We start from the raw sequence: 27,860 nt of genomic DNA, 5'->3' as shown, positions 1-27,860 counted from the left end.
AAATACCTGCATCTATCTATCTATAGAACTGCATATATATGTATCATATAATAACTGCGTACAAACTTCATAAAAGCACTATATATATATATATTCTTTGTATATATATATATATATATATATATATATATATATATTTTTTTTTTTTTTTTTTTTTTGAGGATGCTGACAATGTCGCTGATTGGTCGGCCCCTCTCTACACAACTGCATCATACATCCACTTCCCTTTCCCCGGAGCAAAGATGGCGGAATACGACCTCACCACCAAGATTGCTCACTTTTTAGACCGTCATCTCGTTTTTCCTCTGCTGGAGTTCCTGTCTGTCAAAGAGGTACGAAATATATCAAGATATAAACACTTCGCTGCCATTTTTGGCTAATTTTGATAACTATTTATGGCTTTGAAACAGTTGTAAAAGCCATGTACGCCGACGAGTTGGTCACATTTTTTGCAGCTGTGTAAAGAAACCACGTTTAACCGTAGCGGAGCCGGAAATGTAGCTCTCTACGTTCAAAATAAAAGGGGAAAAACACATTACTTTTGACAGGGCATGGGGAACAGAACAAAAGAAATTGCTATAAACACTTAAGTGATTAGATCGATGTATGCAGTTAAACCACAGTTTAACATTACGAAAACATTACGCTGAGAAAGTTTGCGCACAATATCGATATCGAAAGGTTACAATTGTTTTTTACATTTGAAAATACAGTACCGGAAGTTGTGCGTTTCATAGGGATTAGCTTTACACTGGTAAAACGAGCCACGCGCTGTTTCAGATTCAGATGTTTGTAGGAGTGCGCGTTTCCTACACTAGGAGCATTAAGTTTTTCACATTTGTTGGGCGGTGCTCCTTTATACGTTACCACACTACAGGTCAACGATGTTGCCGCCCAATAGGGAGGTACTGGGCAATGAAGCACTCGAAACAGAGCTCCCAGGCAATGCTAATCCATAGAAGGTGAAAACGTGGTTGATTTGAAAGAATAACTCCAAATGAACGGCAATGTACACTTAGGCAACGGTTTGAGGGGTATCGAGGATATGTTGGAAAATATTTATTAACACTGATAAGAACATTTAACTACTACGGCCCGTAGACATCGCTGAAACTAACGTTAGCGTTAGCTAACCGTGGGAAGCTAATATGAACGTCAATTCCTGCTATGTTCGGCAAGTTAAGCTGAACGTTGTAATAGTACCACGAAGCATAGCCAGTAGACCATACTGGTTTGTTCAGTACAAATTTTATGTTCATAATGTAACACCATAATGTCATATATATATATATAACTGATATATTAAAGGAAAACCCCCAAAGATGAGTGGAAGAAATAGGACAATACGGCACGTGGGCTCACTATATGGTTTGAGTATGGAAATAATGTGAATCATTTAACACACCTATGGGAGTTTTTGGACTGACAGGGAAGTAGAAACCTCCAGTAGAGTTTAGAGACTTGTAGAATCAATGGCAAGGATCTTTGAAGCCGTTCTGGAGGCACATAGTGGCCCAATATCTTGTTATGGCACTATATGCTGGTATATCCTTTAATTTGTCACCCATCTGTATATATTGGCGTATGAAGGCTGATTCAACTCACTGGATCAAAAGCTATGAATGGAGAAAATGTGCTAAAGCCATTATCCACTAAATACTGTATTTTATTAAACTAAATACTTTAATTATTTATTTGGAAACTCAATGTATCAGTCTTTGTAACTTAGTCAGAGCTTAGTGGTCACATAATAGGCCTATTGTTTAAAGCCTTCCCCCTCACCTCTGTTTTATTGACTCTGTTTCTTAGATCTACAATGAGCAGGAGCTGCTTCATGGCAAACTGGACCTCCTCAGTGACACAAACATGGTGGACTTCGCCATGGATGTGTACAGGAGCCTTTTTCCTGACAAGGAAATCCCCCATAGTAAGTGTTGACGAGTGGTGCATATACAGTACTCACCCCCATTTCTCTAGAGCTAACTCACACAAAACCAAGAAAGATATTAATATTGCTTGATAGACATCATAAAGGGCAGCTCCGCTACACCGCTTACTCCATTCAGAATTGATTTAGCAGTAAACTTTGTTTTACAGCATTTTCAGTGCTGGGGTGCAGCCCATGCACATCTATGTTTATGTTGTTGCTGTAGCTAATGACTTTCTTTATCTTCCCTGTGTCAGCTCTGAGGGAGAAGAGGACGGAGGTTGTGGCCCAGCTTAAGCAGCTGCAATCAGAGACAGAACCCATTGTGAAGATGTTCGAGGACCCTGAGACAACAAGGCAGATGCAGTCTACCAGGTAAAGCCTGTAATTATTTTTATTCAAGAGTAGTATGAAATTTATTGCTGAGCTTAGTTGCCATGATTCTAGTATTAGTAAAAACCTGTTATTTGAAACAGTAGACTGCATGGCAGTATTGCAAAGGGATTTTGTAGAGTCCATGGAACTGTATCTTGAATGAATAATGTTTTTAGCTTTTTCAGTGCTCTCACTGAGCGAAGTCAGCAAAGACAGAAGTAAAAAGAGACAGACGCAAGATGTTGTGGTTAACTTTATTAAGACTGTTTTGTCATCTACAGTGATTAAAATATTTTGGTCATATTCAGTCTTTATCCTTTCCTTTGTTTCTTGGCGAGAGCATGTATAGTTAATCAAAAGCATTTTCCATTTTCATCTCATCTCAGTTTGTACTGCTTTATTATATTGTTTCAGCTGGGCTGTAGACATATGTTTATTTAAGCCACAGATTTGTAGGAACTGTTATGTGAGATTTAAAGCCTGATAATAGCAATATTGACTTAGCACATGTCTATGTGATTGTTAGTTTGCTGTCAGTATGAAGTAAGGAGGAAATCTACCTTTTGGATGAGGAATCATGTGTCTGTCTTTAGTTATACATTATTCTTTCTTCATACCATTGGATTTGTAAAACAATAGGAAACGCATCTGGGGTCAATGAAGAATTCTCTCTAAGGCCAGCGGACATGAACAGTTTTATTCCACCATTATGGCCTAAATTATTGTTGATGCAGTTGTTTGTTTTTAACATTGTGTCTGGATTAGAGGATCATCCAGTGCTGAAAATGTGAAATGGGTTGATATTTGAACCCTGATGCCCTGTCTATTGAGGTTAATATGTACAGATCCGCAAAGCATTTTACAGGGTAATAGAACCTATTGGTCTTGGTACCTTTTTATTGAATGGTTACCAGGCTTTATTTCGACTACTATTTAAGCCAGAAAATAAGCCCGGCGATCATAGTAAATCACATTATTGTCATATTTATAAACAATGTCATTATCAGATAGACAGTCTGCGGATTATGTTGAACATTAGGGTAATGTATGATTTCTTTTCTCATTTGTTTGGACTTGTTAAAATATGGAACTACCTTTGGGTTTTCCAGTCAACATGCTACTGATGGCTCCTTGACGTTTTCAGTGCAGAAGGTGGCAGTAATGCTGTGCAGACTTTTTCATGAACAGTTGCCACTTGTAAATCTCAGTAGCTGGCTCTCATCTAAATCTCTTTTAACAAGTGAAGAGTAAAATGTAATATGTTTTGTATCACTGTTAAGACATGGTGCAGAAATTGTTTTTGTTCTTTCTGTGTCTATGCGGGAGGATATATCTGCAGTGTCGTTTGATATAGGGTTTAAAAAGTAAAAAAAAAATAAAATTAGGTATTGACATTAATGGAAAGTGAGTGTCCTCTATTAGCTTCCAAGCAGGAGATGGCCCCCTCCTAAAGCAGTGGAGAATCCCACCTCAGACTAAATGAAAATCTCTTCACACACATCACACATGCCAGCAAATGCACATTCTAAAAGTACGCATGCCCGAGGTTGACATGTAGGTTTAGTTTGGTGTCTACAGAAATTCCAAGATTTTAGGTCACAGGCAAAGTTGTAAAATGCAGTAGGGATAAGACAGCTAAGAAGAGCCAGTGCATTCCTCTATTTTGACAAAGCCATAGAGACTCAGAGGCTGTGCTGAGAAATCAGGATTCACTTTATTCACCAGACATAATTTGTTAGACATGGCTAGCATAGATTTGTAGTAGCCAAACCAAATGTAATAAACAGCCCATCACACTGTTTTAAATATGAAATGGTCTTCATTTATGTACGGCTCTTGATTTAGACCAGAAGTGGAAAAATATACCTGAATGGGGCTCCAAACACCAGGATGTCAGCCAAACGGCGACTCAAGTTAAATGGCCTCTAACTACAGGAACTGTCTTGATTTTTTTTTTTTTTTTTTTTTTTCTTTTTTTGTTGCAGGGATGGACGAATGCTCTTTGACTATTTGGCAGAAAAACATAACGTAAGTTGGCCTGATTTGCTGACATCTCACTTCTTCACTGCATTTCCCATGGCTCTTGTGTGAACCCATGGTTGTTTTAGGGGCGAAGTGGGAGGGGCAGGCTGAGCAGGGAAATGCAGAATTACTTCCCAAAACCCTTAACTCATTTTCAGGGTTTGTATGGCTTGCACAAATTCTGCGGACATTTACATTCTGTGGTGAATTGTTAAGAATAAACGGAGTAGCTCGGGACTCGTGGATAGAGCCGCAAGAATGCCGGAGGTTCTATATTTACCGTGATGTTTGGCTTCCTACCCTCCCCTCCATCGGTCCCCTCCCACTCCGGTATCCCGCTGACCTGCATGCTGTCCTCAGTGCACCTCCACACAGCCCAGGCTCAGGGTCCCACAGCCTGCTGTGGGAAAGGCTTGGGCGGCCCGGAGCACCCACTGCCTGTCACAGTTTGACTGAACCTTAGTGAAGGGCCTGACGTCAGTGCACACTGCTCTGAGATACTGGACAGCAGGAAGGACAGTTAAATATAGGAAAACAAGTAGGCTTGAAATGATAGCCCTATATATACATATACATCGCTAATTTAGTTCACATGACCACTTCTTGGCAGATTTGTTCCAAAAGTTAAATATTCTCTTGCCATGGCCAAATACCACTGATATGATATAGCAGTGTTTACTCTATATTCATTTAGCAGTGGTGTGCCACCACAGTGGAAACTATGTTGCTGCTACAAGTAAATATGAAATTAAAATTGGATTTGCAATTTAGTTACAGTGATCTAAAATATATTTGGTGTAGCTAAGACATTTGAGAATTGATTTTTTTAAATTATGATTTAAAAAAAAAAATACAACACCCTAGCTCTGATGAAACACCAACACAAAACTGGAATTTCCTTAGGCACCAGAGCGGCATAAAATAACAGAGGACGCACAATGTTTCAATTGAAAATATGCTCAAGTATTGTTTGACTTGGTCTGTCAACGATTCACATGTTCTCTGTTTGTGATATCGATACACTCGTATTTCTCTTGAAGTTTCGTCAGGAGTACTTGGACACGCTATACAGATATGCCAAGTTCCAGTACGAGTGTGGAAACTACTCCGGTGCTGCAGAGTACCTCTACTTCTTCCGTGTCTTGGTAAGTTTTCAAATTTTTATCTCACTCATTCAACACCATTTAACATTAATAGTGATGTTTGCTGATAACTGTACACATAACTGTGTCTGCAGTGTTTTACTGTCTGTTATGTACTGCTTAAGGCATTCCTCTGACATATTAAAATTGAACATCACATTACGTCTGCCAGATTGCTTTAATTCCTCAAAAGGCCAATGCTCGCACAGGATAGGAAAAGAACACTTAGAAGTAATTGAATGTGAAAAGCTTACGTCATTGCCTATTCAATTCACTGCACGTCTTCTGTATTAGGAGGAGACTGCTGCTCTAGGACTTGAGTAGGATCTTTTACTGGGCCAAGTGATCAGTGGCGGAATGCATAATCTGTCTGTAGTCTTCTCAAGGGGCGGGCCTCAGTAGACAGTTTATTGATTTGAGTGCTGTGGCCAAGAGTCCCTTGTCACGACTTCTGAGCTTATGGTGTGCTTAGTTATGCAAGGCATCTGTTAGTTAGCACGAAGAGGGTTCCACACATTTTGCAAGGTGTTTCTGGAAGGGTGTGTGCCTGTGATGGGAGGGGTGCTGCTCTTCCTTTCCTCTATTTAAAATGATAAGTTGGAAAGAAATGACAATTGTATACGTTTATATTTATACGTATACGTTTGATTAAATGATATTCAAGTTAACTGTTTTTAAAAATCAGATAATGCCAATGTTTGCTTTACAGAGGAAGATAATTACAGTTCACAGAGAGCATTGGCAGAATTCTTGTTAGTGCACATGCACACTCCCTATTTCCTCTATAAACAAAGAGATTTGTTGCCTGGGTTCTGGAGTTTGTGGTTTTCTCCCTTTGCCCTCATGAGTGAAGGATGAACGAGGCTGTGACTGTGCTAGGTGCAGCTCGACTACAAGACTCGACTGCTGCTTCTCTGTATTCTTAGTCAAAAGCTTTTTATTCTGTGAAAGGTACCACCTCACCTCGTCTTTTTAGAGGCGTCTTTTTTATATTCGTGAACAAGTGGTTTAGGGTTTGACTGTTAAGGTTTTATCTTCTGTGCTATGCTAGTCTTTAGTCTTTAGACGTAGACTAGCAGAGGTAGCTGCATCTCTGCAGTAATTGGTATTTTTAGAGAGGCGAAAATCTCCAAAGTAGTGGACATGTCAAGAAACGAACACTGTTGTGCAAGATGTTTATATCAGGTGCTGATGTGCTGTTGATTAGATTCTGTGGCATTTTTTCCAGTCAGTTCGAAGTATTGTGCATCCCTGCAAAAGACAACGAAATGAGGACTCAAGTCAGTGACTCAGATATTCAGAATTGCTGGCTCCTTAACATTTTTCAAGCTTGTTTAATATCCTATCACAAGTCACTGTGGATCTTGACAGAGTGAAATGAATAAAACACAAAAGCAGGAACAGCACCAGCCATAACTACCAAAAGAAGTGGGAACTTGGGAGAGAAATAAACTTTTCACACATTGACTGTGGAAGTTCTTCACCGTGAATGAAGACGACCCAAAGGTTGCAATTTGTAATACTTCTAAAGACAAAGTAAGACATGGAGGAACTGCCACAAAAACATTTGGAACAGCGAACTTAAAATTAGACACTTAAAACACAATCACCCTGCTGAGCATGTCCAATTTCAAGAAGGTAGCATCTCTATTGCCTACTGTAATGCTTCCTTCAAGATCACATGCCGAGTATCTTCAAGCTTGTGTCGACCTCCTTGTTGACTTAGATTATTGCTCCATTTGGAATAAAACCAAATTTCCAGCAGAAATGTAGCAACTTCTGACTCCTGATATGATCCTGTATGAAGTGTGAGTAAGTTCAACTCAACTGAATGTCCTATAATGACCAGTGAAACCAGCCTGCATAGTCAGTGGTTTCCAAGTGTCATTCACTTGTCCTCTTGCTTTTGTTTGTCTTTGGTTCAACATTTAGCTTTGCGGTAAAGCCAGGACTCATGCCAAAACCAGCCCTGAAAGAATGGGCAAGAATCAGATCAACATTTTGTCTATTCATTAGAGTGAAAAACATTAAGACCATCTTTTGTTCCTATTCTAATTGGCATTTGATACTGCACTGTGTTGCCTCTTGTCTTTCGGATGTCAGTGACTCTGGCTAGTCATGCACATTCACTATGCCGGAGTGTCCCCTCCTGAAAAACTTGGCAGTGGCTCTGTGCAATGATGAACCGTCTTCGCTATAAACAACCCTCTTAACGCAAAGCAGTTGGGTACTTCATTTGATGGGTTTTTCACTGATCTGCCCAAATCTGTAGAAGGAAGAGTTGCATCTGAGACAAAATGACAAGTAATTCACCCAAGCTTTCCACTTCCACTCCCTTGCCTAAAAAAAAAAAAAAAGCATTAAAGAAAAGTTTTCAAAAGCTTGCAACGGATATGTCTCACTGCTCCAGCAACAGTTGTTTATGGCTTTGCAACTCAGTCTAAATAAACCAAAATTGCTCTAATTGAGGTATGTTGTTCGAAGTCCAGCAGAGAGGGTTTTTTTGTGTTTTGTTTTTTTGTTTTTACCCCTCAAATTGTGAGACCCCACATTTTAAGTTCCAGCCAGATCGGGCTCTGTAACTAGATATCTGTTGCTTACTCTCGACAATGCAAGAGGCTTTTTAGATGGTGAGGGGGAAAGGTAGAAATGGATTTCATTAGTGGGATTCTGTGTACTGCTCTCCCCCTCCCCTCTTCTTGGTGTTTTGTGGACCTCCCATCCTCACAGGCCCCTTGTCTGTCTCCCCCTCCCCCGTATGGGAGAGGTGAGGCTCCATAAAGTCATTTAACGTGGGAAACCCAGTCAATTAAACGAAGGAAGCCAGCCTTGCAAAATCCATGCCTCAGGTCTTGTTACAGTGTGGCCTAGCCCGAAAAGAGCAACTTATTCATATCCATCACTTAATGCAGGGATTGAATGTTAAGAATAAAGATTGAGTATCCCGTCGGATCCCCAGCACAGTAAATTTATTGTTGCTGGTCAGTGAGTGAAATGTTCCCATTTCACAAACCAATGGAAACTTAAGGTGGAAAAACCCAGGTATTGAAACTTTTCTAGCGTGGCCACTAGTGAAAGCCAGACAGTGTGCGTGTGTGTATGTGTGTGCGTGTGTGTATGTGTGTGTGTGTGTGTGTGTGTATGTGTGTGTGTGTGTGTGTTGTGTGTGTGTGTGTGTGTGTGTGTGTGTGTAAAGCTGCCATAACGACCTGGAGGTTAGCCAAACATAGCAGGCAGGGACTTCCAAGAGAGGGAAAAAACTAACAAACAAAACAAAACATTTCAACAGATGAAACACTGACCTTTTATCCTAGCAGTGTAGCTGTTTTTTTTTTCTCTAAGTGTTACAATACTGATCTCTCTTTTGACTTCTGAAAAAGATCATTCATAATGGACCCGAGTCGTACTCTGTGATCAAAGAAACTCTGCCGCTCTGGATGGATGAACACACCGTCTTACTGTGTTCTCCTTTGGGGGAATACCACAGGAGATTTTCCAAACATTTTCCTGTTACCTGCCATCGTCTCATATTATAGCAGTTTGTTGAAATGTTATCAGAGTGTATCTGCCCTTAGCCACGTTAAAAAGAAAAACCTTTTATATCTGAATAATTTGACCAATTTGTGGGGTTCCAGCGGAAACTTGCTCTTTTTTTAGTGTTTCCTCCGCTCGTACATCTGTCGTGTCTCACAGTCCACTTCAGCGGCTGTCCGCCGGTGTACGAGAGTGTGTGGTTAGCATCTAGGTTTCTCTGGCCGCTCAGCAGACACCCACCCTGACTTCCTGCTTGACTCATGTCACTGCGTCTGGTGTTTGGTGTTATCGTGAACTACTGTGGCGCAGAGTTTCCCATGAGCCCTAGGGTGTAGTCTAATGTCCACTACAGTGATTGCACTGCCGAGGTTCAGAGGCATTCTCAACCTGTGTTTCATTACCTGATTCTTTTTTGTTTGTTTTAGTCTGTTCTGGAAATCAGAAACAGTAGCCTGCGACATTTTTCAGGTGATTATCTTCACAAAGATGTGTCTCGTTAATGTCAGTTCATATTTCAGCCTAATTACCTTGTGATAACGACCGAGTTGTCTGCAGTTACTGAAGGTAAAGTCAAGTCACTTCATATGTCAGGGGAAGGAGATTATTGCAATTATCATTCTGTGGCCTGAAATGCAGTTAAGTTTTCAAAAACAAATGTCAGTGGCAGCAGCAAACTGGTATTTAATCACATATTAGGCATTGTTATTTGGCTAGTTAGCAGATGTCATGTTTAAGTGCTTGACAACCAGCACAGAACATTTCTTCATGATCATTTTTTTTTTTCAGTTTTTTTTTTTTTTTTTTTTTTTTTTTTACTGAACAAAAACATGACATATGTAACCAGAAGACAAAACAACAATCACAGATCAAACTAACACACTAGGTCGCACTAAACAAAGTAAATAACACATTTCTTACTAATTATCAATCAGGCTTGCCAACCTAAATAAGCAACAGGATATTAAATGGTAAAATAAATAAATAAGAAATCATAGCGATTCTTTTTTTGTGGTTCTTCAGCCTCATAAGGAATGTATTGAATATTTAATACTTATTATTATTTGACCAATAAAATAAACAAGTTATATAATGACAAATGCCCATCCCAAGATACCAGATAATTTGTTTGATCAACACTCCAAAAACTCACAGGTTTACAATAAAATGAAAATAACTATTAAATCGTCCAGTAGAAATATCACACTTCAGTATACAGGAGATCCAAAAACATTTCTCACAAGAGATACGGTCGCGGGTCAGTGCAGAGTCGGACAATGTTTCCTGCCACTTCCTAATGGATGCTAGGTGTGTTTGCCCCACCCTTTAGATTAATTGATCATTTTTCATTTAATTGCAATCAGTGACACAATCTATGGCTTTTCAAGTGCAGGGTGTGGGTGGAACCAAATATCTGGTTTAGAATGTTATGTTTGTGATATAACTACACTTTTAATACTTTTATATATATGTATTTATATATACTTTTAATACTAATGAGAGTGGATTTGACTACTGAATGGTATGGCAATTTCAAAGAAAGACTTTGGCTTCATGATCCTGTCTTCTGATTCATACTGTGGAATGAAAGTCAGGATATGTGGACCTCTGCTGCACGAATTTTGGGACTATGATACTAAATCACAGGATCATTCTTAACTGCAGACAAGTTAAATGACATTTGAAATGTTTGCTGTAACTAGGCCCAAATTATAATTGCATTGATTATAAGTCTATCATTGCTGATATGCAATTAGATTTGAGGACGTTCAACATTACACAATCAAGTCAAGCTCCACTGCTATTAAAATGATTTAGTTCTTGCAAATTGTTCAGACAGCGTAGTGGCACACATGCTCCAAACATGCCTTCACTTGATGTGGTAATTTTCAAACTGTATGGTCAACTGCAATGCAGTGGCTGTTGTATCTAAAAGTGCAGCAAATTCACTTTTATAAAAAGCTAAACAGTCTTTCATGATCCATTTCTCTCTTTCTGTCAAGCTCCATTCCCTTAGGATGACATAATTTAATCAGTTTATCCAGTATAAATAAGAAAAGTGACTGCGCCGTGCAGCCGTGCCACTGAAGCCAAGCAAGTAGTGGGAAGTCTGGTCTCACTGTGTATGGAGGCAGATGTTGCTGAGCAGTCCGCCGACCTGTATAAGGAGACGCTTAATCAGCATTTTGTCTGTCAAATAACGTGGAAAAAGTTGCTGTTTCATATGTTGTAATGTTGTGAGGTTTTAGCAAGTGTCCCGTGTTGTCTCTCCACAAGGTCCCATCGACAGACAGGAATGCCCTGAACTCTCTGTGGGGCAAGCTGGCCTCTGAGATCCTGATGCAGAACTGGGAGGCAGCCATGGAGGACCTCACCCGCCTGAGGGAGACTATCGATAACAACGTAAATGCTCCACTTCTCAGAATTTGATATCTCATCTAGATTCCCTTACATAGACTTCCAAATTGACATTTCACTTTCAGTACAGCTCTGCTGTGGCATTTTATTCCTAACCCACACGCACTCATCTGACTACTTAGGAACTTAGAGTTGAGAATGAAGTGGTTGTCTGTGTTTGATTGATGACCATTTAGGAGGCAACAGCACTTAATGTCTTTTTTCCTTGTACCTTGTTGGAGAAAAGGATTTCTTCTACGTACAGTGACTGTCTTCAAATGAATTTAAAATCTAAATTTTTTTCTTTGTTGCATGTCTGTCTCTTCTTGGCTTCTCTGTCACCTCTCTTCCCCTTTGCCTGCCTGGATTTCTGTCTTTGCCCTGTCCAGTCTGTCAGCTCCCCTCTCCAGTCTCTGCAACAGAGGACATGGCTCATTCACTGGTCTCTCTTCGTCTTCTTCAACCACCCCAAGGGCAGGGACAATATTATTGAGCTCTTCCTGTATCAGCCACAGTAAGTACATTTATAATACAAAATTATTCTTCAGTTTCTTAATTTCACTTGTTCTTTTGCACCCAGGAAACTGAAAACTCATGAGAGAATACCTGAAAGTAGTTTTAAGATGAGATTGATTTCCCCTAAACAAGGGCAACAGAAAAAGGCAACGTTCTGAAGCTTAGTTGATCCTTAAAATATTAAAATGGGTATATAGTAGTTCATTATGGTAAATATTTTGAATGTATAACATCTCTCTTTAATTATTTTGATAACAGTTGTTTTTGACAAATGTTTTTTTTTTTTGTCTCCAGCTGTGTTGTTGTATTGTGACAATTTGTGTGTATGTGGGTATTCCTCTGATGTGTTGTGTGATAGGTACTGTGTGTATATGTGTGGTTAAAGTAATTGGATTGAGTATTACATTGCATCTCCAAAATAACTCTTGATCCTAAAAGCATTTGGAGAAAAGGTTGGCCGTTTTATATCATGAACTTGATTTAGAGAAAACCATTTGCTTTAATAACACATTTTTGGGTGGTGGGCTTTTTCGTGAACCCTGCTGGTATTTTTAAAGTGGTTTCAGAAGTGTGTGTTTTTCGTGTGGTCTGTTTACTCTCCAAGTCAAGAACGAGGCCATGTGTATTGCAGATCGGAAACTTTATACACTGTGTTAAAATTTGCACACCACCTATTTTGATGTCTTTGCTCCCTCCGCCTGTTCTGATTGCAGGCTTGTATAATTGTACAGATGATTGGGCTCCACAGACAGTATGACAGGCGACCACAACACAGCACTCTCAAATGTCTGGTTCCCTGAATTTTACTCAGTTTTTAATTTTATTGTGGATGATTAAGGAGGCCAGCCCAATAATTACTCATGAAAAGCTCACCCAACCATCTGTGTGGATAAACTGAGGTAGTTTTGTGTGCTTTGCAGTTTCACAGTCTAGAAACCTCATGTTTTCCCCACTGAGGCTTGGCTTGGCTCTTGTTTCCCATCTCTTGACCAGTACTTCCTTTGGCTGAAGTCAGTGACCAGTGGCTGGCCTTCGGCTCCACATTTGACCTCCGTTACCCCTGCAGTCAGCAGATGTTGGTCCAGAGCCTTGTTTGTGTACTACTGACAGACTGCACTGACCTCAGAGCAAATAATGCCCCCTAACTAAGAATGATACAGGTGCAAACTGGTGGAATATGACTGCAGTAGTACGTGCTGTGTCACTTCCTGGTCTGTATTACTTATTCAGTTGTTTAACATCATTTTGGTTTCCAGATGAGCTGTGAAACGGGACCTTGTTTCTCTGTCCCCCGTCTGTGTTCTCCCACAGCCCCCCCTTCAGCAGAGGAAATTTGAACTCATACTTGATTTCTTGGCTGCATGCCTCAGTAGCATCTTCAGCAAACCAGTGCAGCGATGCTTGTTGCCTCAAAACTTCTCTAAGTGGAGTAGGGTGAATGCCCCCTAGATATGGTACAGTGACTCATGCAAGATTGCTTGCTATTGGACCCCCCCTTGAGAGTGAGTAGGTGTAAGTTAATCAGGAACACAGCACAGAGCGTTGCGGTCTTCCACGGGAGTCAAGCAACTACAAAGGGAGGGAGAGAGGGAGGGAGGGAGCTCTCCTAAAACCAGGCTGACGATGGCTTTGCCAAAGAGCCCACTTCTGTTTTTAGACTGAACATCACAACTGCCACAGGTCCCCTGTCCCTTTAATTGTTTCAGCTAATTAGTTGCCGGCACTCTTTCTCTGAACGCCATGTGTTCTTCTGGACCCAGCCATAGGAGACCTGAAGGGGCCCACTCCACTTCCTCTTTTCTGATTTAATTTGGTCAGTGGGGGTTTGAGTGCAGGGTGAAGTTCAAAGATAGACATTTAGAAACCAATAAGGAGCTTTGGTCATACAGTTAATGTTGACTGATTGCCATCTTGACAAGGAAAGGGGCGTGTACTTCTGTGTGTGTCTGTGTGTCTGTGTGTGTGCAGACCTTACACGTTGTTTTCACAGAACACTGTCTCCAGAGTTGGTGTGGGATTATAATCAGCCTGTAACGGCGTCCCGTCTCTTGTGTTCAGCCCATAGCCGGTTGACCTGTGGTTGAAACATCAGTCCCTGATGGATTGGGTTTCAGCTACTGGGCAGGTCCCTGCTCACTGATCTATATCCTCTTGTCAGGGTTTCCTTTTCCTCCTCCCTCTCACAGGACACTAATGAAAGAGACAGCTTAAATCTGGGACCCTTGTCCAGCAGTGAGAGTCCTGTTAGGACATTATCTGTTCAGCTGCAAAGGCTTTTTCTCTGCTCTAAATGCCAGGAGCCCCATAAGCAGCCAAAATGTTATATTATGTGTCCTTGTAAAGACCATGTCTTTGCTCTGATAAGTGATTACTTTTATCCTCCCTCATCCCAGATACCTCAATGCGATCCAGACTATGTGCCCCCACATCTTGCGTTACCTGACCACAGCGGTCATCACCAACAAGGATGTCCGTAAGCGCCGGCAGGTTCTGAAGGATTTGGTGAAGGTCATACAGCAGGTAACAGACTTTTCCTTTTCACACAGTTATCAGGTCATTGCTTATAGGCCATACATGCTTCGAAGGATGAGTAACTGACCATGTAACCCAAGAGCAATGCTATCACTTCTTTTAAGAGCAGGAAGTGTATAGTAGGGTTTGGGTCCAAGCTGTAGAAGCTTTAAACCCATTACTTCTTATAAATGTTAGTGAACTGACTGAATTGCAATGTACCAATGCCTTCTCTAGCAGTAACAGAAGCTACTTATGAACTAAGCACAGTGCTCTCTGGTCTCTGGCCTCAGCTCAGGTTGGGACTCTGAGTGTAAGCATGATTTGCAGCTGTTTAGATTTCAGAATGTGTTTTTGCTCAAGTCCTTGTAAATTGTTATGTTTATTTAGCTGTTGTGCCCAGCAGGTGGTCACTTTAACTAAATAGTCACTGAACAGCTGTAGGATTTGTGTATTTTCTTAAGTGAATATACACATGATGATTCCAAAATCTGTCTGGATCTTATTTTAGTAATTGTGTTAAATCATGTATCACATTACATTTTGCTATATATATGTATATAACTGTATGTCTGGTTTATTTACATCTTAGCATAGCTAAACAATGGTTTTATAAAAGATACGTATGTTGTGGTGATAATTGATTTGATTATGTTTAATTTTTTTTCAGGAATCTTACACCTACAAAGATCCAATCACTGAATTTGTGGAGTGCCTGTACGTGAACTTTGACTTTGACAGTGCTCAGAAGAAACTCAGGGAGTGTGAGTCGGTGAGTAACCACTTCAGTAACCTCAACAACACTCATTTCAACCTTTTTTTCCCAAACTATGAGGACGAGCTAGTCTTGGTTTATTGTGCCTCTCCATGACAATATAAAGGTCTTCTGAGGACCTCTGATTTGTGGGTCAGACTTTCACATGCAGCCCTGCAGTAAACATGGTTAGTAATCATGTGATCTCTTGTCTGACCTTCTGCCCGTTCACACAGCGTTTCTATTTGCTGGAGGTCTGCATGGGTCCAGTGCAGACAGAACAGTGATAGTCTGTCCCTTGTATCATACTGTCAGATACTGTCCAAGCTCCTTGGACACTGTATGACTCAGGCTGCAGTCAGATTTTACTATGGCCTGTAATTGACCCATCAGGCTAGTAGTTAACAGTAAAAGCTTTATAAGCAGAAGTCTCCGCAGAGGCGTGCAGACACTCGTTTTCAGTGGGAGATCTGTCATAGCTCCGCCATTTAGAGCCTTAATTTGAATTTTGGTTTGTAATGGCTAAATGTAGCTGTAGTCCTTGATGTGAGAAAGGAACATGGGTAATATACTATAAGAGTCCTCTTTTTATGTTGAATACAAAGCTAAACACACAAAGAATGCTGTGTTATGACATACACATTGCAATTTTATGTAATCATTTTGTTTATCTTAATATCAACAAATTCCTGTGATTTTGTCAGATCCCCCTCTTCTGTAGATCTGTGTCCAGTCTGTTCTAAAAAAGAGTTGTTAGATATTTATCACCATCTCCATATAAATTCAGTCAGAGAGCATCCACTGAATGTTTAGTAATAATTTGTGTTAGAAATAAGGCTGAACATTTAAATCGAAATCGCACTATCACCAAGTGCAATCTCCAAAATCACAGAAGCTGCAATTTTTTGATAAAGGTCAAATATGTCTCAACATACCCAAAACGAAGCATTGTGGGGCTACAGAGATGCCCCGGCCAACAAATCATATTCACCAGACATGGGAACATAATTCTTTGGTACAAACAAACCCTTTTTGTTATCAAAAGGGGTGGACACAGCTGAATAATATTACACAATATTGACTGTGATTTTATATTGGTTCTACCTAGGTGAAGCTGCCAACTGAACTGCCAAGTGAATATGCAAAAATGTTAGAAACACCTTATAATGCAAAATAACACTGCAACAATATAACAATGCCGTAAAACACAAACTACAGCTTCAATAATGACAATGGTCTTGAATCAACATCTCTCTGATATAGTATTTTAAAAAAAACATGAAATTACCTTCTGTCAATAAGTATCCTTTTGCATTGTAAGGTCAACTTCACGTGGTTTTTGTGGGCCCTGGTGTCAGTGTAACAAACAATTTTGAGGCTTTAATGTTTGACTTTCTACAAATTCCTCAGTGTTTTAATTCTTTCTAGATGAGCCTGCTGATCTCAAATGCTGCCACCGCTGTTTGCGTATTTTAAGACACTCCAATGCACATACAGCTGGATAAACAGGGTGCACACAATAACAGGAATACCTTTACAACGTAATAATAATGATTTAATGGCAACAAATTATGTGTTGCACTGATGGCATAAGCCCAGGATGGCTTATTATGACAGTTTGGTTAGATCTTGTGGACACAATCAGCGGACAGTAATCAGATTTAGAGAGAGAGCAGGTGTCCTAGCCGGTGTTGTCATATATGTATATTTTGTGTAACTTGATCTACTAGGGCATTCTTTGCATATACACGCTGTAATTTGGTTTTCCCAGATGACATGATAATTTGGACCTACAGTGGAATAAAAGGCTACAGGGTTATTTGGCCCCTTTTTCATCTTTTGCCTCTTGACGATAAACCTTCGAAATGAAAAACATCTGGCCTGATCAAATGGTTCTTTCCCAGGAGTAAATGTTTATAAATCATGTCAGCGGTTTAGTGAAGGTTCCGTTTCATTTTAGCCCATTTTCAAGCTAATAAAAAGAGTCTTCAGCTTCAGCACTATTTAACAAATGAGGAAGTTATAACCAAACTCATCTGGGCAGATTTGTTTTTACTTAGTTATACCCTCAAAAAAAATGTGTGCGTGGTCAGAAAAAAATCCACAGCATGTTCCAAGAGAAAATGAGATTTTTCCTGTGCAAAGGCCTCCAGGGGCCATCTCCAAATGATGACATGTACTATCAACAATATTAGAGCTGTATCCTATTTCAACTAAGACATGACACACGCCCTCAATCACAGACCTTGTTAAACACTTGCATGCACTTCTTAGGAGCTGTCTGGATTGGTCTTGACCTTGCCTCTTGGGGCTCTTTTTACAGAGACTCTTCTGTGCTTGAAACATATTCTCAATCCTTGCTAACTCGAGGTCACGGCCCAAGTTATTCCAGGTGCTTTAAACACTGGACTACCTGTCAGTCTTATCAGAGCATGTCCAGTACGCACAAAAGCCCTCTATTGACCCTGTTAAGTTCACAAGCAGGTCTAGCGAGGTGGGTGGTTCCAAAAATGTTTAACAGCACCTTTTAATGCATTGCCTGTGATGGTCTGCAAACATTTCCCAAAATGGCCCTGTTTGAAGTCAGTGGTGAATTTTTTTTTTTCCTGCAGAAATTCACACGCAAACCCTTAAAATGCGCATTATTTCAGAGGTAAAAGGATGTTTCAGTGATTGAGGTAAGCGGATACCCCATTGGGATGGGCTGTTGTCTTGATGAGCATTTGTAATGCATCAATTTTGAGTCATTGAGAAGAGTGGCACCCATCTATTTACTGATTGCTGTAATAGCAAGATATGGGTATTGTTTTCAGCTCCCCTGTGTTCAGTTCACTGTACCCTATACAATAGTTTGAGCTAAGTGCTTTCAGAGGGGGAGTTTAGCTTGGTTTAAATTGTCCCGTTCAGGCTGCGGATTTTTTTTTTTGTTTCTTTCCCACTCCACCTGAATCTGGAATCACTGTCAGATGTTTGAATCTTGCATGTCAAAGTATGAAAAGTATAGGCCTACCTATAGTCAGACCCTCAGATTGCACATAAAAGGGCTCTTTAAGCCCCTTTCAGATTTTGTTTAAGCTTTTGTGGCCTGAATCCCAGATGACAGTAATTAGGGCACTTAACTCCTCAAAGTTTATCAGCCTTAGATAAGCGTTGTCATAGCTGAAATGCGCATTGCCTGATAGCGCCATGTAGTTGGGATTTATTCAAGCAGAACTCGGGGCAGATAGCGGCTTTCTAAGCTTTAGCAAACCAAGCGCTGGTAATTCTTGAAGAACTTTTGAAGATGGAGGTCTGTGATGTGATATAGCACTTGATGGAGAGTTGGAATGCAGCAAGCATTGAGAAATGGGACCATTTCACACAGTGGTACCTCTGGGGCCATAGCTGGGTCATGAACATTTACAGTAGATGAAGTAGATGAATCGGCCATATGCAGCGGTGTCAAAGAGTCCAAGCAAGGCCGTATTTCTTACTGGTAACAAGGCACAGGTGATACAGTATATAGACGGTTGAAAAGACTTGCTCTCATCTGTGAGTTTATTTGGACTGGTGCTGCTGCTGCCGTTGGTGGATGACTGTAGCTGTGAAATTTGGTGATCCTGCACAGGAGAGTCGACACTGAACCACCAGACCAGATGACTGATGACGAGTCACAGACAATAAGGTCCTCTCTGTGGTTGGCTCTGGTCTTACTGTATTGTCTCATGTGGTGGCCAGTGAAGTCAAATATTTGTGGTTGATTTGAAGCACCTTGCATGGCCTCGGGTCATTAACTAACTGACTGACTTACTGACTGATAGAGAACTTTCATTTTTAAAACTTTTGCCAAAACAGACCTTTTGGTAATGTAACTTTTGGTTCTGTTTACTATGAATATATCTAAAATGGATTGGACCTTGGTTTTCACTGAATAGATTTTTTTGCTTAATTGAATAAGACATGGATTATAAGAGCAGACGGATTGAAACTTGTAATGCTGCTCTCATGACTCAGTCTAAAGGTCTCAGCTTGATTCTCCTAATGAGTCTAAGAAAAGCTCAGACTTGTGTGCGTATTTAACTGTTTCTCCTAACTAAAACCTTAAACTGTGAGAGAACCTTTTGAAGTGGCCCAGTAAACAGACAGAAATAACTCTTTGTGTAATATTTACACAGCTTTTAAATAACATGCTTTTTGTCTCTTAGGTTCTTGTGAATGACTTCTTCCTGGTTGCTTGCCTGGAGGACTTTATTGAGAACGCCCGCCTCTTCATCTTTGAGACCTTCTGCAGAATTCACCAGTGCATTAGCATCAGGTAAGTCACTGAATACAAACCAGACTAAGGGAAACTAAACTTTGGAAGTCAGTAGTGAGTAGGAGCAGTCACATTGGTGATTTTGTATGGGGATACTATGGTTATTGCACAGCAGAGTTCTGGCAGACATCCCTAAAGACTAACAGGAAGTCATATTTGCTATCTCCAGACTTTGTAGGCATTTAGTAAGCAGGAAGTAAGAACATGGGCTTTGTGATCTGTGGAATTTTCCTCAGATAAGTGTTTATGGCCCCGTCCACACACAGCCATGCTGACCGTACACATCTTGAGGATTAAGCATTGTGGCGTTTAACTGCTTCCAGGTCTCCACAGGTTGCTGTGCTCACTAAACTTTTAAGACCACCTGTCCGAGAGCAATTCATGGACAGGTTTCTCCCAGGAAGAGGTCAGGATTCAGATAGCTTTAGATGTTCCTAGTTACTCTAATGCACAGGAACATTTCAGCTCCTTTTCTTCAGGGCGATGCAGGTCAGAGGGTTCTTTAGGTTTCTGTTAACTCCTATTTCAAAATTTAGTTAAGTTACATTAAATAGAATAAAATTGACCTTGGATGCCTTCCCCGAAAAGCAAGAAATCTCATCAATCCTAATTATAGTGAGCATTAGCGGAGAGGGGAAAAAAAGGTTATAGTAATTGTTACAATTAAGAGAGATTACAGGATTTGGCTGCTGAGTGACAAAGATAAAGACAGAAGCATTCACCCATGTCAGCTATTAATCCTCATCTTTGTAAGGGTGGATTTGTGCTTGTTGCTGTATCTAATCTCCGATGTTAGATAATGCATATGTTATTTTATTGTTCATTTTGTCCCTCACTAATTGATAGTACAAATTTCTCACTGCTATATTCATAGTATGCTGTCCCTCAGGCATATCATGAATACTGAAGGTTTGAAGCAAAGTCTGCATTTCAAATACAGTCCACGAACACATGATGTTCAGTGGAAAGAGGGAATGAATTACTTCTGTTGACACGAAAATGATTGCATTGACTGTTATATAGAGCCGTGGAGGTCTGTAGTCAAGGTTGAACCGTGGAACATGATCAGGCCCTGTCGAAATCTCCAGTTGCAGATTGTCTGGAATTGATTAGGAGTCCTGGTTCTTTTTGGCAGACTTACTGCAATTGGATCCATTTACTTGTTAAGGACCACAAAGGTTAGTGGTAACACTGAAAGAGGAAGTTGAACGGTGATTTTTCTACTTTTCACCTTTTTCCTGCGTCCTCGGCTCTCTGTTCGTTGAGGTTTCCAAAGCAGGAACACTTATCAGGGTCAGTTTCTGGGATTTCCATGTTTATTTTTGGTGGTGTTATGACGATGGACAGAACATGTCTATTTTTGACAGACACCCAAATTCCATGTCATTAGTACTTTGCCCAGAAGCCCTCTGTACCCAAGTGTGGATTCAAATGAATTTGATGGCTGTTTTTAATGAGGACATTTTTACAGCTGTTGGCCATGATGGTTTCACAGATATTTAGCTCGCCTTTTGCCCACAGCCTGGAACACAAAAGTGGACCCGAAGTCGGCATAATTGAGTTATTTTATGCAATAAAGTCTTATGTAAAACGTACTGTAGGGAGTGAAAATGTGATTCAGACTGCACTCATAATTGCATACACACACATCCTTTTGTCTAGACTGTTCAGTGTCCTGAGTGTGTGTGTTTCCAATTTAGCTTTGTTTTCCCGGTTTGATTTACAGGGTTTATTTCCTTAGTCCTTCCATGAATGTTTCAGTGGCAAGACCCTGCGTTGACCTCAAACGCACACTTGTCCTTTGACATTTTGAGTAAATGCTTGAGACGCGATCATTTGGGCAGTTTTTTTCCCCCTCATCACTAGATTGTATTTGTACACAACAGCTCACTGGTAGTTGGAAGGAGTGTCTTGTGTATTTGGATGTAACACTGAGGATCTTTCCACCTCACAATTGAGTCATTAAAAAGACCACACGATCATTTTGGTTTCCCCGAAAAATCAATTTTACCCCAAGCCGAAAGCGAGGTTGCTCCAAATGGCTTCAAGTCTCCCAAACGCTATCATATGTTAGTGTTTAACAATGCATTCATTTTAGACCAGCCATGTTAAGAAGGGGGCTACTTTTGAGAAGCATCCCCCATCCTCCTTTCTCTTCTCAAAGCGTTAGACCCCAATCCCTGACCCCTCTCTTCAAGTGTGAGGTAGGTATTGAGACCCACAGGAGTCCCCTAGCCTGAAGTCGAAAGCTCAGGAGCCAGAGTGAGTAAAGGGTCGAAATGAAAGTGATCCCCTCTCCCCCAAGGAACGGGATCATGGTTGTGTAAAATAAAACCAGTCATGGAGGCTGTCTGCTTGGCTTAAGGGCCAAAGGATGTCAATAGTGTAGGTTGTTTGAGTCCGACCCATTCCCTGCTCCCTCTCACATCTCCCTTCTTTTCTCTTTTTTTCCTTCCCCTCTTTCTTACTTTCACTTGGGGTGGCTGCTGTAGAGCTCTCTGAGACAATGAGATAAAGTAACCCTGCTCTGATATACAAATGTCCTTCCTGGGAGGAAAACATTGCCAGACTTTCTTTTATAAATTAGATTAGAGGACTTTGACTGGTACAGGCCAAGGCCCTGGGCCTTTTGGGGCACGCTCTGTTCCTGTGTTATGCTGCACAGATCACGTTTAGAGGGGTTAGGGGTTAGCTTAACTCCCCGGTGAGGAAACCAGATCATGTTTATTTTGATCATCATATCTGACCTGGACTTGACTGACTTGTGCCCCCACTTTACTGAATTGCCAAACAAAACACCCAGTACCGCTGTGCAGCAATCACTTAATCACATGGGTAAAATCGGAACCAATAACAAATTTCATTCAAATTTGCCTTAGATTACTTGATTGTTAGATAAATAAGTGAAGGGTGTTTCTGAATGTCGGTGAGCATGATGGAGCGATGCTCTTAACAGTTGTTGACAATTGTTCTTGTAGTTTTTACACTGTTTTACAAAAAGATACAGGGTTAAACATAATGCACACAGCTATACATTGTTATGCAATCCATAATGAAGGCCCTGCTATGTCAGATGGGTAACCTTGCATAGCAGCGAGATTTCTCGTAAGTGTGAATCCAACTTGCCAGGCGCCAAGTGATTCGCTTGTGGCTGAACCACAAGGGTTTGGACCAATCAGCGTTCTATAAGGGAGAAACTATTACCAGCTCCAGAAAGGCGACTGGGTGCCTTTTATGCACAAGTTTTCCCTATAAAAATGGCAAGAATCGTCTACAAGCATGCTAAGTAGCTTTCAAAGCTCCTCAGATTGCGGCTTGTTGCGTTTCCTCTTAGGCACTCAACTTCTGCTTCTGTGTCATTTGATAGACAGATGATTCATCCAATCACCTGACAAGTATTTTTTTGAAAGTTTCTTCCCTTTTCCAACAAAGTCTTCCCAAATGGTTCTGTATAACAAACCATCTGTCACTTTATCAGACAGATGCTAATTCAACTTTATGGTCATTTTTGATGTAGCAGTTTGAGTCATGTTTGATTTCATTAATTTGGAAGGTGTTTGTTTGTTCAAATAACACCAAGTCAAGTCAAATCAATCATTATGAGGTGCAACTATTAACAATGCACCACTTGCTCTAACAACATTTAGACCCACAGACTAAAAACCTTGGTGTTAAAAGTGTCACTCTGTGATTGCTGACATGTGGTATCCATCACTGGCCAAACTTGCGTCATTAGACAGCCGACACTTTTCCGAACTTGTTAGGTTCCCATAATAATCCATAGGAGTAATTTTGTTGTCATGCGTCGTTTTCCCCAGGTTTTTTCGTGACCTGAAGTGTAATCATCTGTCCACCAGAGCTAGTGTTACTAGTTTGTGGATGTGAGTGACAGGTTAATCAGTCTCTCTATACTCTTTCCTCTCCTCTGAGCTGCTGCGATGCTCATGAATCAGCTCACAACTGGTGTTTTTCTTATTCGTTATCCACCTCCTCCATCACTTCACTGTGGTGAAAGTGTTGAGAGATATGCACTGTCACTTGGAGACCAAACCCTATTTTGCTCATTATGCTGAGGTAATGCTCTTTATTTGTTGTTTATGCTTTTAATGCCCCATCCAGACACTGACATCATTTCACTTCCCTTCTTTATGTGGTTTTGCCACCATTTGGCCAACATTCACTGGTTAGAAAGTGGTTGTCTTTTTTTCTGTTTGAGCCTTGAGGTAAGACAGACATTATCACAAATCCCAAATAAGATTACTTTCCACCAAAAGAATGTCTTAAAGAAGTCAGACTGAGAGCGACAGTTGCAATCAGAAATGGCGGTGGTGGTGGGATCTCTTTGCAGAGCCGTGGCGTGAGAAGTGGTTTGGTCTGGTCTGAGCAGATTCTAGCTTACTCACTGAAGGAGTCTCACAAAATGTGATTAATGGACCAGGAAGTGATAATTAGTTGAGTAAATTGTTTTTATATAGGCCTTATAACCCCTATTATTTTGTGCAAACAAACGGTGACTATACACAATGACAAATTTGTCCCTACAGTATTTGTGTTGGGTTTTTCAGGAGTGGGAGGGGTCAGTGTCTTGCTTTTGAGGTAGAATTGCTGTAGTAATTGTGGGCAGTGCACAGGGGGTTGAGGATATTTATTGGGGCCCTTATATGAAATGTGGTAGGCGTGGAGGGTGGTGGGGGTCAGACAGGAGGGAGGGGGCAGGAAATGTGGGGCGGGAAGGGGGACTAGATGGGGATATCGAGGGGGTCTAGTTATTTTGAAAGCCACAAGGGAAGCCAGCTGCACTGGGTAAAGCTTTGGATCAAAGAATGCCAGCCACCCTCATACCTCCCCTCCCCACGCTGTGACACATCCACGTCTAGCTGTATCAAAGAGCAGCCCAGTCTCCAACCTGGCTTTTATTTTAAGGGACAGTCACTGGTTGGACCTGTGTGTCATGACGAGCTTAAGTGGCCAGGTGTCCTGGACAGAGGTTCAAAAAATAAAAGGTTAAGTAACCACAGAGGCTCACAACATGGGGCAGTCCTAGCACTTCTAATTGAGTTATTCATACAAGTCTGTAAATCAAGCTCCCATTAGCAGAAGACCATTAGATGTGTTTTGGAACGTGCTTCATATTATACACCTTTGCCTGAAGCGCAATATGTTAGCCATCTATTAAAACTGTCAAATGAAAATAGTGACTAGTCATTTGGCAACTAATGTGCAACATCCATCATAATGTAGTGTAGTGTTAACTAAGAGTTATTTGGTGCTATTACATATTTTAAGTATACATCATGTTCAGAGAGCAGCACAGTTTAATTGAAGTCACTGTTGTCAGAAGATCTATCTTACCTCCAACCTGCACCCACATGTTGTGTTGAAGATTGAGACACTAATATCAACAGTAGTTATTTTTGATTGTTTTGATTATATTGTGAAATATGTTCTCTGTATTTTTCTGTTATGAACAAGCCAGTTCTAGCAGATCTGTGAGGTTGTTCTTTTGCACAGCAATGCTTTCAGCTAAATGCTAATGACTGTGTGCTAAAATGCTTACAAGAGAAGGCGCTGGTGTTTAGAGCGTACAATGTTTACAATGTTCACCACCTTTGTTTAGCGTGTTAACATGCTAACATTTTACTAATTAGCACTAAACACCAAGGTGCAGCTGAGGTAGACTGGAAAGTCATTCCTTTTTTAGGTATTTGACCATAAACCAAAGTATTGGTCAGAACTTTTGACCTCATGGTGGCACTAGTAGAAAAGTCACAAGATCACCAAAGTCATTCTGATGCATCCTCTGGGAACCATTAATAACTGTACAAAAAAATGTGCCTGTCCATCTTGTAGAGGGTAAGATGTTTCACTGAATAAAGGAAGACTTTGACCTTGTGGTGTTGCTAGAGGAAACGTTAGGGAATCAAGTCAAGTCAGTAGGAGTCAACCACTTGGCACCATGAATTTCTGCACAAAATTTTGTGGCAGGCCATCTGAGACCAAAGTAATGGACGGACGGACGGACCAACATTGCCATCCAAAACTTCAGGCCCTGTGGTGGAATCTATAGAGGAAAGTTTTAATGCATTGACAAACACCAAAGGTTTTTATTTTTATTTTGTCATCCCTCAAAATGTAATTTAGTAAATTAATGAATTATATGAGGGCCTTGCATACAGTAATATTAGTCTCATGTCAGCAGCGTTATAGACTGAGCCCTTAGGCATTATATACATCCCAGGGTGTTCCCTTTCATTTTCTGGAGAATCTGCACACCACTGAGACGGACGACCCTTTCTTTTCCCTCATACCCAGACCCAGGTTTGAGCTCCATGTCTCTCTGTTTTCTCAACAGCATGCTAGCAGACAAACTGAACATGACGCCTGAAGAAGCTGAGAGATGGATCGTGAACCTTATCCGCAACGCCAGGCTGGATGCCAAGATAGACTCCAAACTGGTGAGACCTTGTGTCTTCTTCCTAAATCAATCGGCTCAGTGCTGAAGTGTTAAATCAAAGCTTTTCAAACAGACTTTTTCAATATAACGGTGGTTGTGCTGTGTGACATCGCCCCTTACAGAAGCTCCTCCTGCTTGTCCTCAGGAGGATAAAGAGGCATTATTTGTGTCCTGATTTTGTAATTGAAGGGTAAAGACTACTGTAAGGACATCACAACCACAATATCTCACCCTTATTAGGTCCCCTGCATGTTTTGACATAGACATTACAACAGTTCTCTGTAATCAGCAAATCATAGCCCAGTCTTTCAGAATGACATGAATTATCTGGATGTGCCTGCAGTAGATGTGAATGTGACCTGTGTAACTTGTGGTTGGTGTTTGTAGGATGGTGTGTCTGCAAGACCAAATTTGATTGGCTTATTGGCGTTATTGTGAATCTGTTGTCTATTTTTGTCTGTATTTTCCAGGGCCATGTGGTCATGGGGAACAACGCCATCTCTCCATACCAGCAGGTGATTGAGAAGACTAAGAGCCTTTCATTCCGCAGCCAAATGCTGGCAATGAACATTGAGAAAAAGCAGGCTCACAGCACCAGGAACGAGGTGAGTAACACACATACTGTACATACAAAATGCACACAGACCACCTCTCCCAGCTGGAGGGGACCGTCCCTCCCTTTACCGATCAGATCGCTAGAAGGTCAACATGAGCTCAGGGCAGTTCAAAGCTTCTCAAATGATCAGCTCAGAAGAACAAGGCTGAAGAATGTTGATGAACAACCATCAACAAAAGCTCTCTTTACACGAAATAAGCCAGTAAGAGCAAGTTTAACAGAGTGAAGGCTTTCATCCCTCCATTGCTCTTCAAAGGCCTAATGACAAGGTAGATTCCAAACAACCATAAAACGAGTCCTGAGCTCAGTGACTCAGCTCAGCAACGTAAATAAGGTGGACCCTCACTGGCTTTTGGTGAACATTACTCAAACCTAGAGTTCCCTGCACTTAGGACCTGTTGCAGATGTCTGGCTCAGGGTCCAGTCATGCCATTTAAGTGTGTTTTTGATGTTGACCTTGTGCATTTTAGTGGTATGTAGACTGCTCAAGTACTACAACTACACAGAATGTCATAATCACACACATACTCTGATCTGAAGCTGGGAGCTGTTGCTTCACACAGCTCTCCACTGCATGAAGACATGCGTGTCTGTGAAAGCAGATTGATGGGCCGATTCCAGCACCTGACAGCACCAAGGCCACAAGAGTTACAACAGACATGTTAAATGTTCACTTTTTAACTGTGCAGCTCTTGAGTGGCTATCTTTTGATGTGCTCAATTACCCTCCTTCCTATTGTTCTAATATCTGTAGCAGGAGTGCTGCCATAACCCTGTCCTGTAAAAAAAAAAGCATAGACCCCCCTCATTAAGGAGTTTTTGTAATTAGACAAAAGAGGCTGCAAACAACTCACAGAGCACCACTACATCCTGCTGTCCTCAAGGCTACAAATCACTTACATATAGAGAACATTTACTGCCTGCCATCTGGACTGGCTGCTTAGGGTCCCTGTCAGCTCTCACAACCACCCAGCGCTCACCAACAGAGCACACACATTACACACTCCCGACAGGGAAAACATCAGCGCCTAACTGCTTGCACATGTATGATACTTTTTCACATTGCCTACAATCAACAGCAAAATTTTGTTGTGATCGGTTTCAGTAATCCACAAATGGTCTAATGTGACTTTTTTTCATGCTTTTCTTCCAGACACCAAACTGGGCAGGTCAGGAAGGTGGATTTTAGTGACACAGTGAAGATGGATCATCCGACTGATTGTTTTACATCCTTTTTCCACACTTGTCTCTCCAGGAGCACAGTACTGTTTTGCACTTGGTTCAAATCATCACCAATTCAATAAAAGTGACCAACAAAACCA

At 40.9% G+C, this 27,860-nt stretch overlaps 1 protein-coding gene across 1 annotated transcript; it reads left to right on the top strand.

The window, feature by feature from the left end:
- Positions 1 to 193: 193 nt before the first annotated feature.
- On the top strand, positions 194 to 27,860 carry eif3ea (eukaryotic translation initiation factor 3, subunit E, a). Its single transcript, XM_056381511.1, has 13 exons — positions 194 to 332; positions 1,810 to 1,927; positions 2,185 to 2,302; positions 4,288 to 4,330; positions 5,365 to 5,469; positions 11,275 to 11,400; positions 11,784 to 11,908; positions 14,304 to 14,430; positions 15,092 to 15,193; positions 19,360 to 19,469; positions 25,822 to 25,924; positions 26,394 to 26,528; positions 27,692 to 27,860. The coding sequence occupies exons 1-13, from the start codon at positions 243 to 245 to the stop codon at positions 27,725 to 27,727; spliced, it is 1,338 nt and encodes a 445-aa protein (XP_056237486.1). The 5' UTR covers positions 194 to 242; the 3' UTR covers positions 27,728 to 27,860.

This window comes from Seriola aureovittata, chromosome 7 (assembly GCF_021018895.1).
Source record: "Seriola aureovittata isolate HTS-2021-v1 ecotype China chromosome 7, ASM2101889v1, whole genome shotgun sequence".
In the NCBI taxonomy this organism is placed as follows: Eukaryota; Metazoa; Chordata; class Actinopteri; order Carangiformes; family Carangidae; genus Seriola; species Seriola aureovittata.
The sequence above is the reverse complement of the archived record's forward strand: the minus strand, read 5'-3'. Positions and strand labels throughout refer to the sequence as shown.

What these genes read in the sequence shown, in the direction of transcription:
- eif3ea (XM_056381511.1), top strand. Translation starts at nt 243, where the DNA reads ATGGCGGAATACGACCTCACCACCAAGATTGCTCACTTTTTAGACCGT. An exon ending in ATTTGGCAGAAAAACATAAC is followed by an intron (nt 4,331 to 5,364) that starts GTAAGTTGGCCT and finishes TTTCTCTTGAAG; the next exon opens with TTTCGTCAGGAGTACTTGGA. An exon ending in CCAAGATAGACTCCAAACTG is followed by an intron (nt 25,925 to 26,393) that starts GTGAGACCTTGT and finishes TGTATTTTCCAG; the next exon opens with GGCCATGTGGTCATGGGGAA.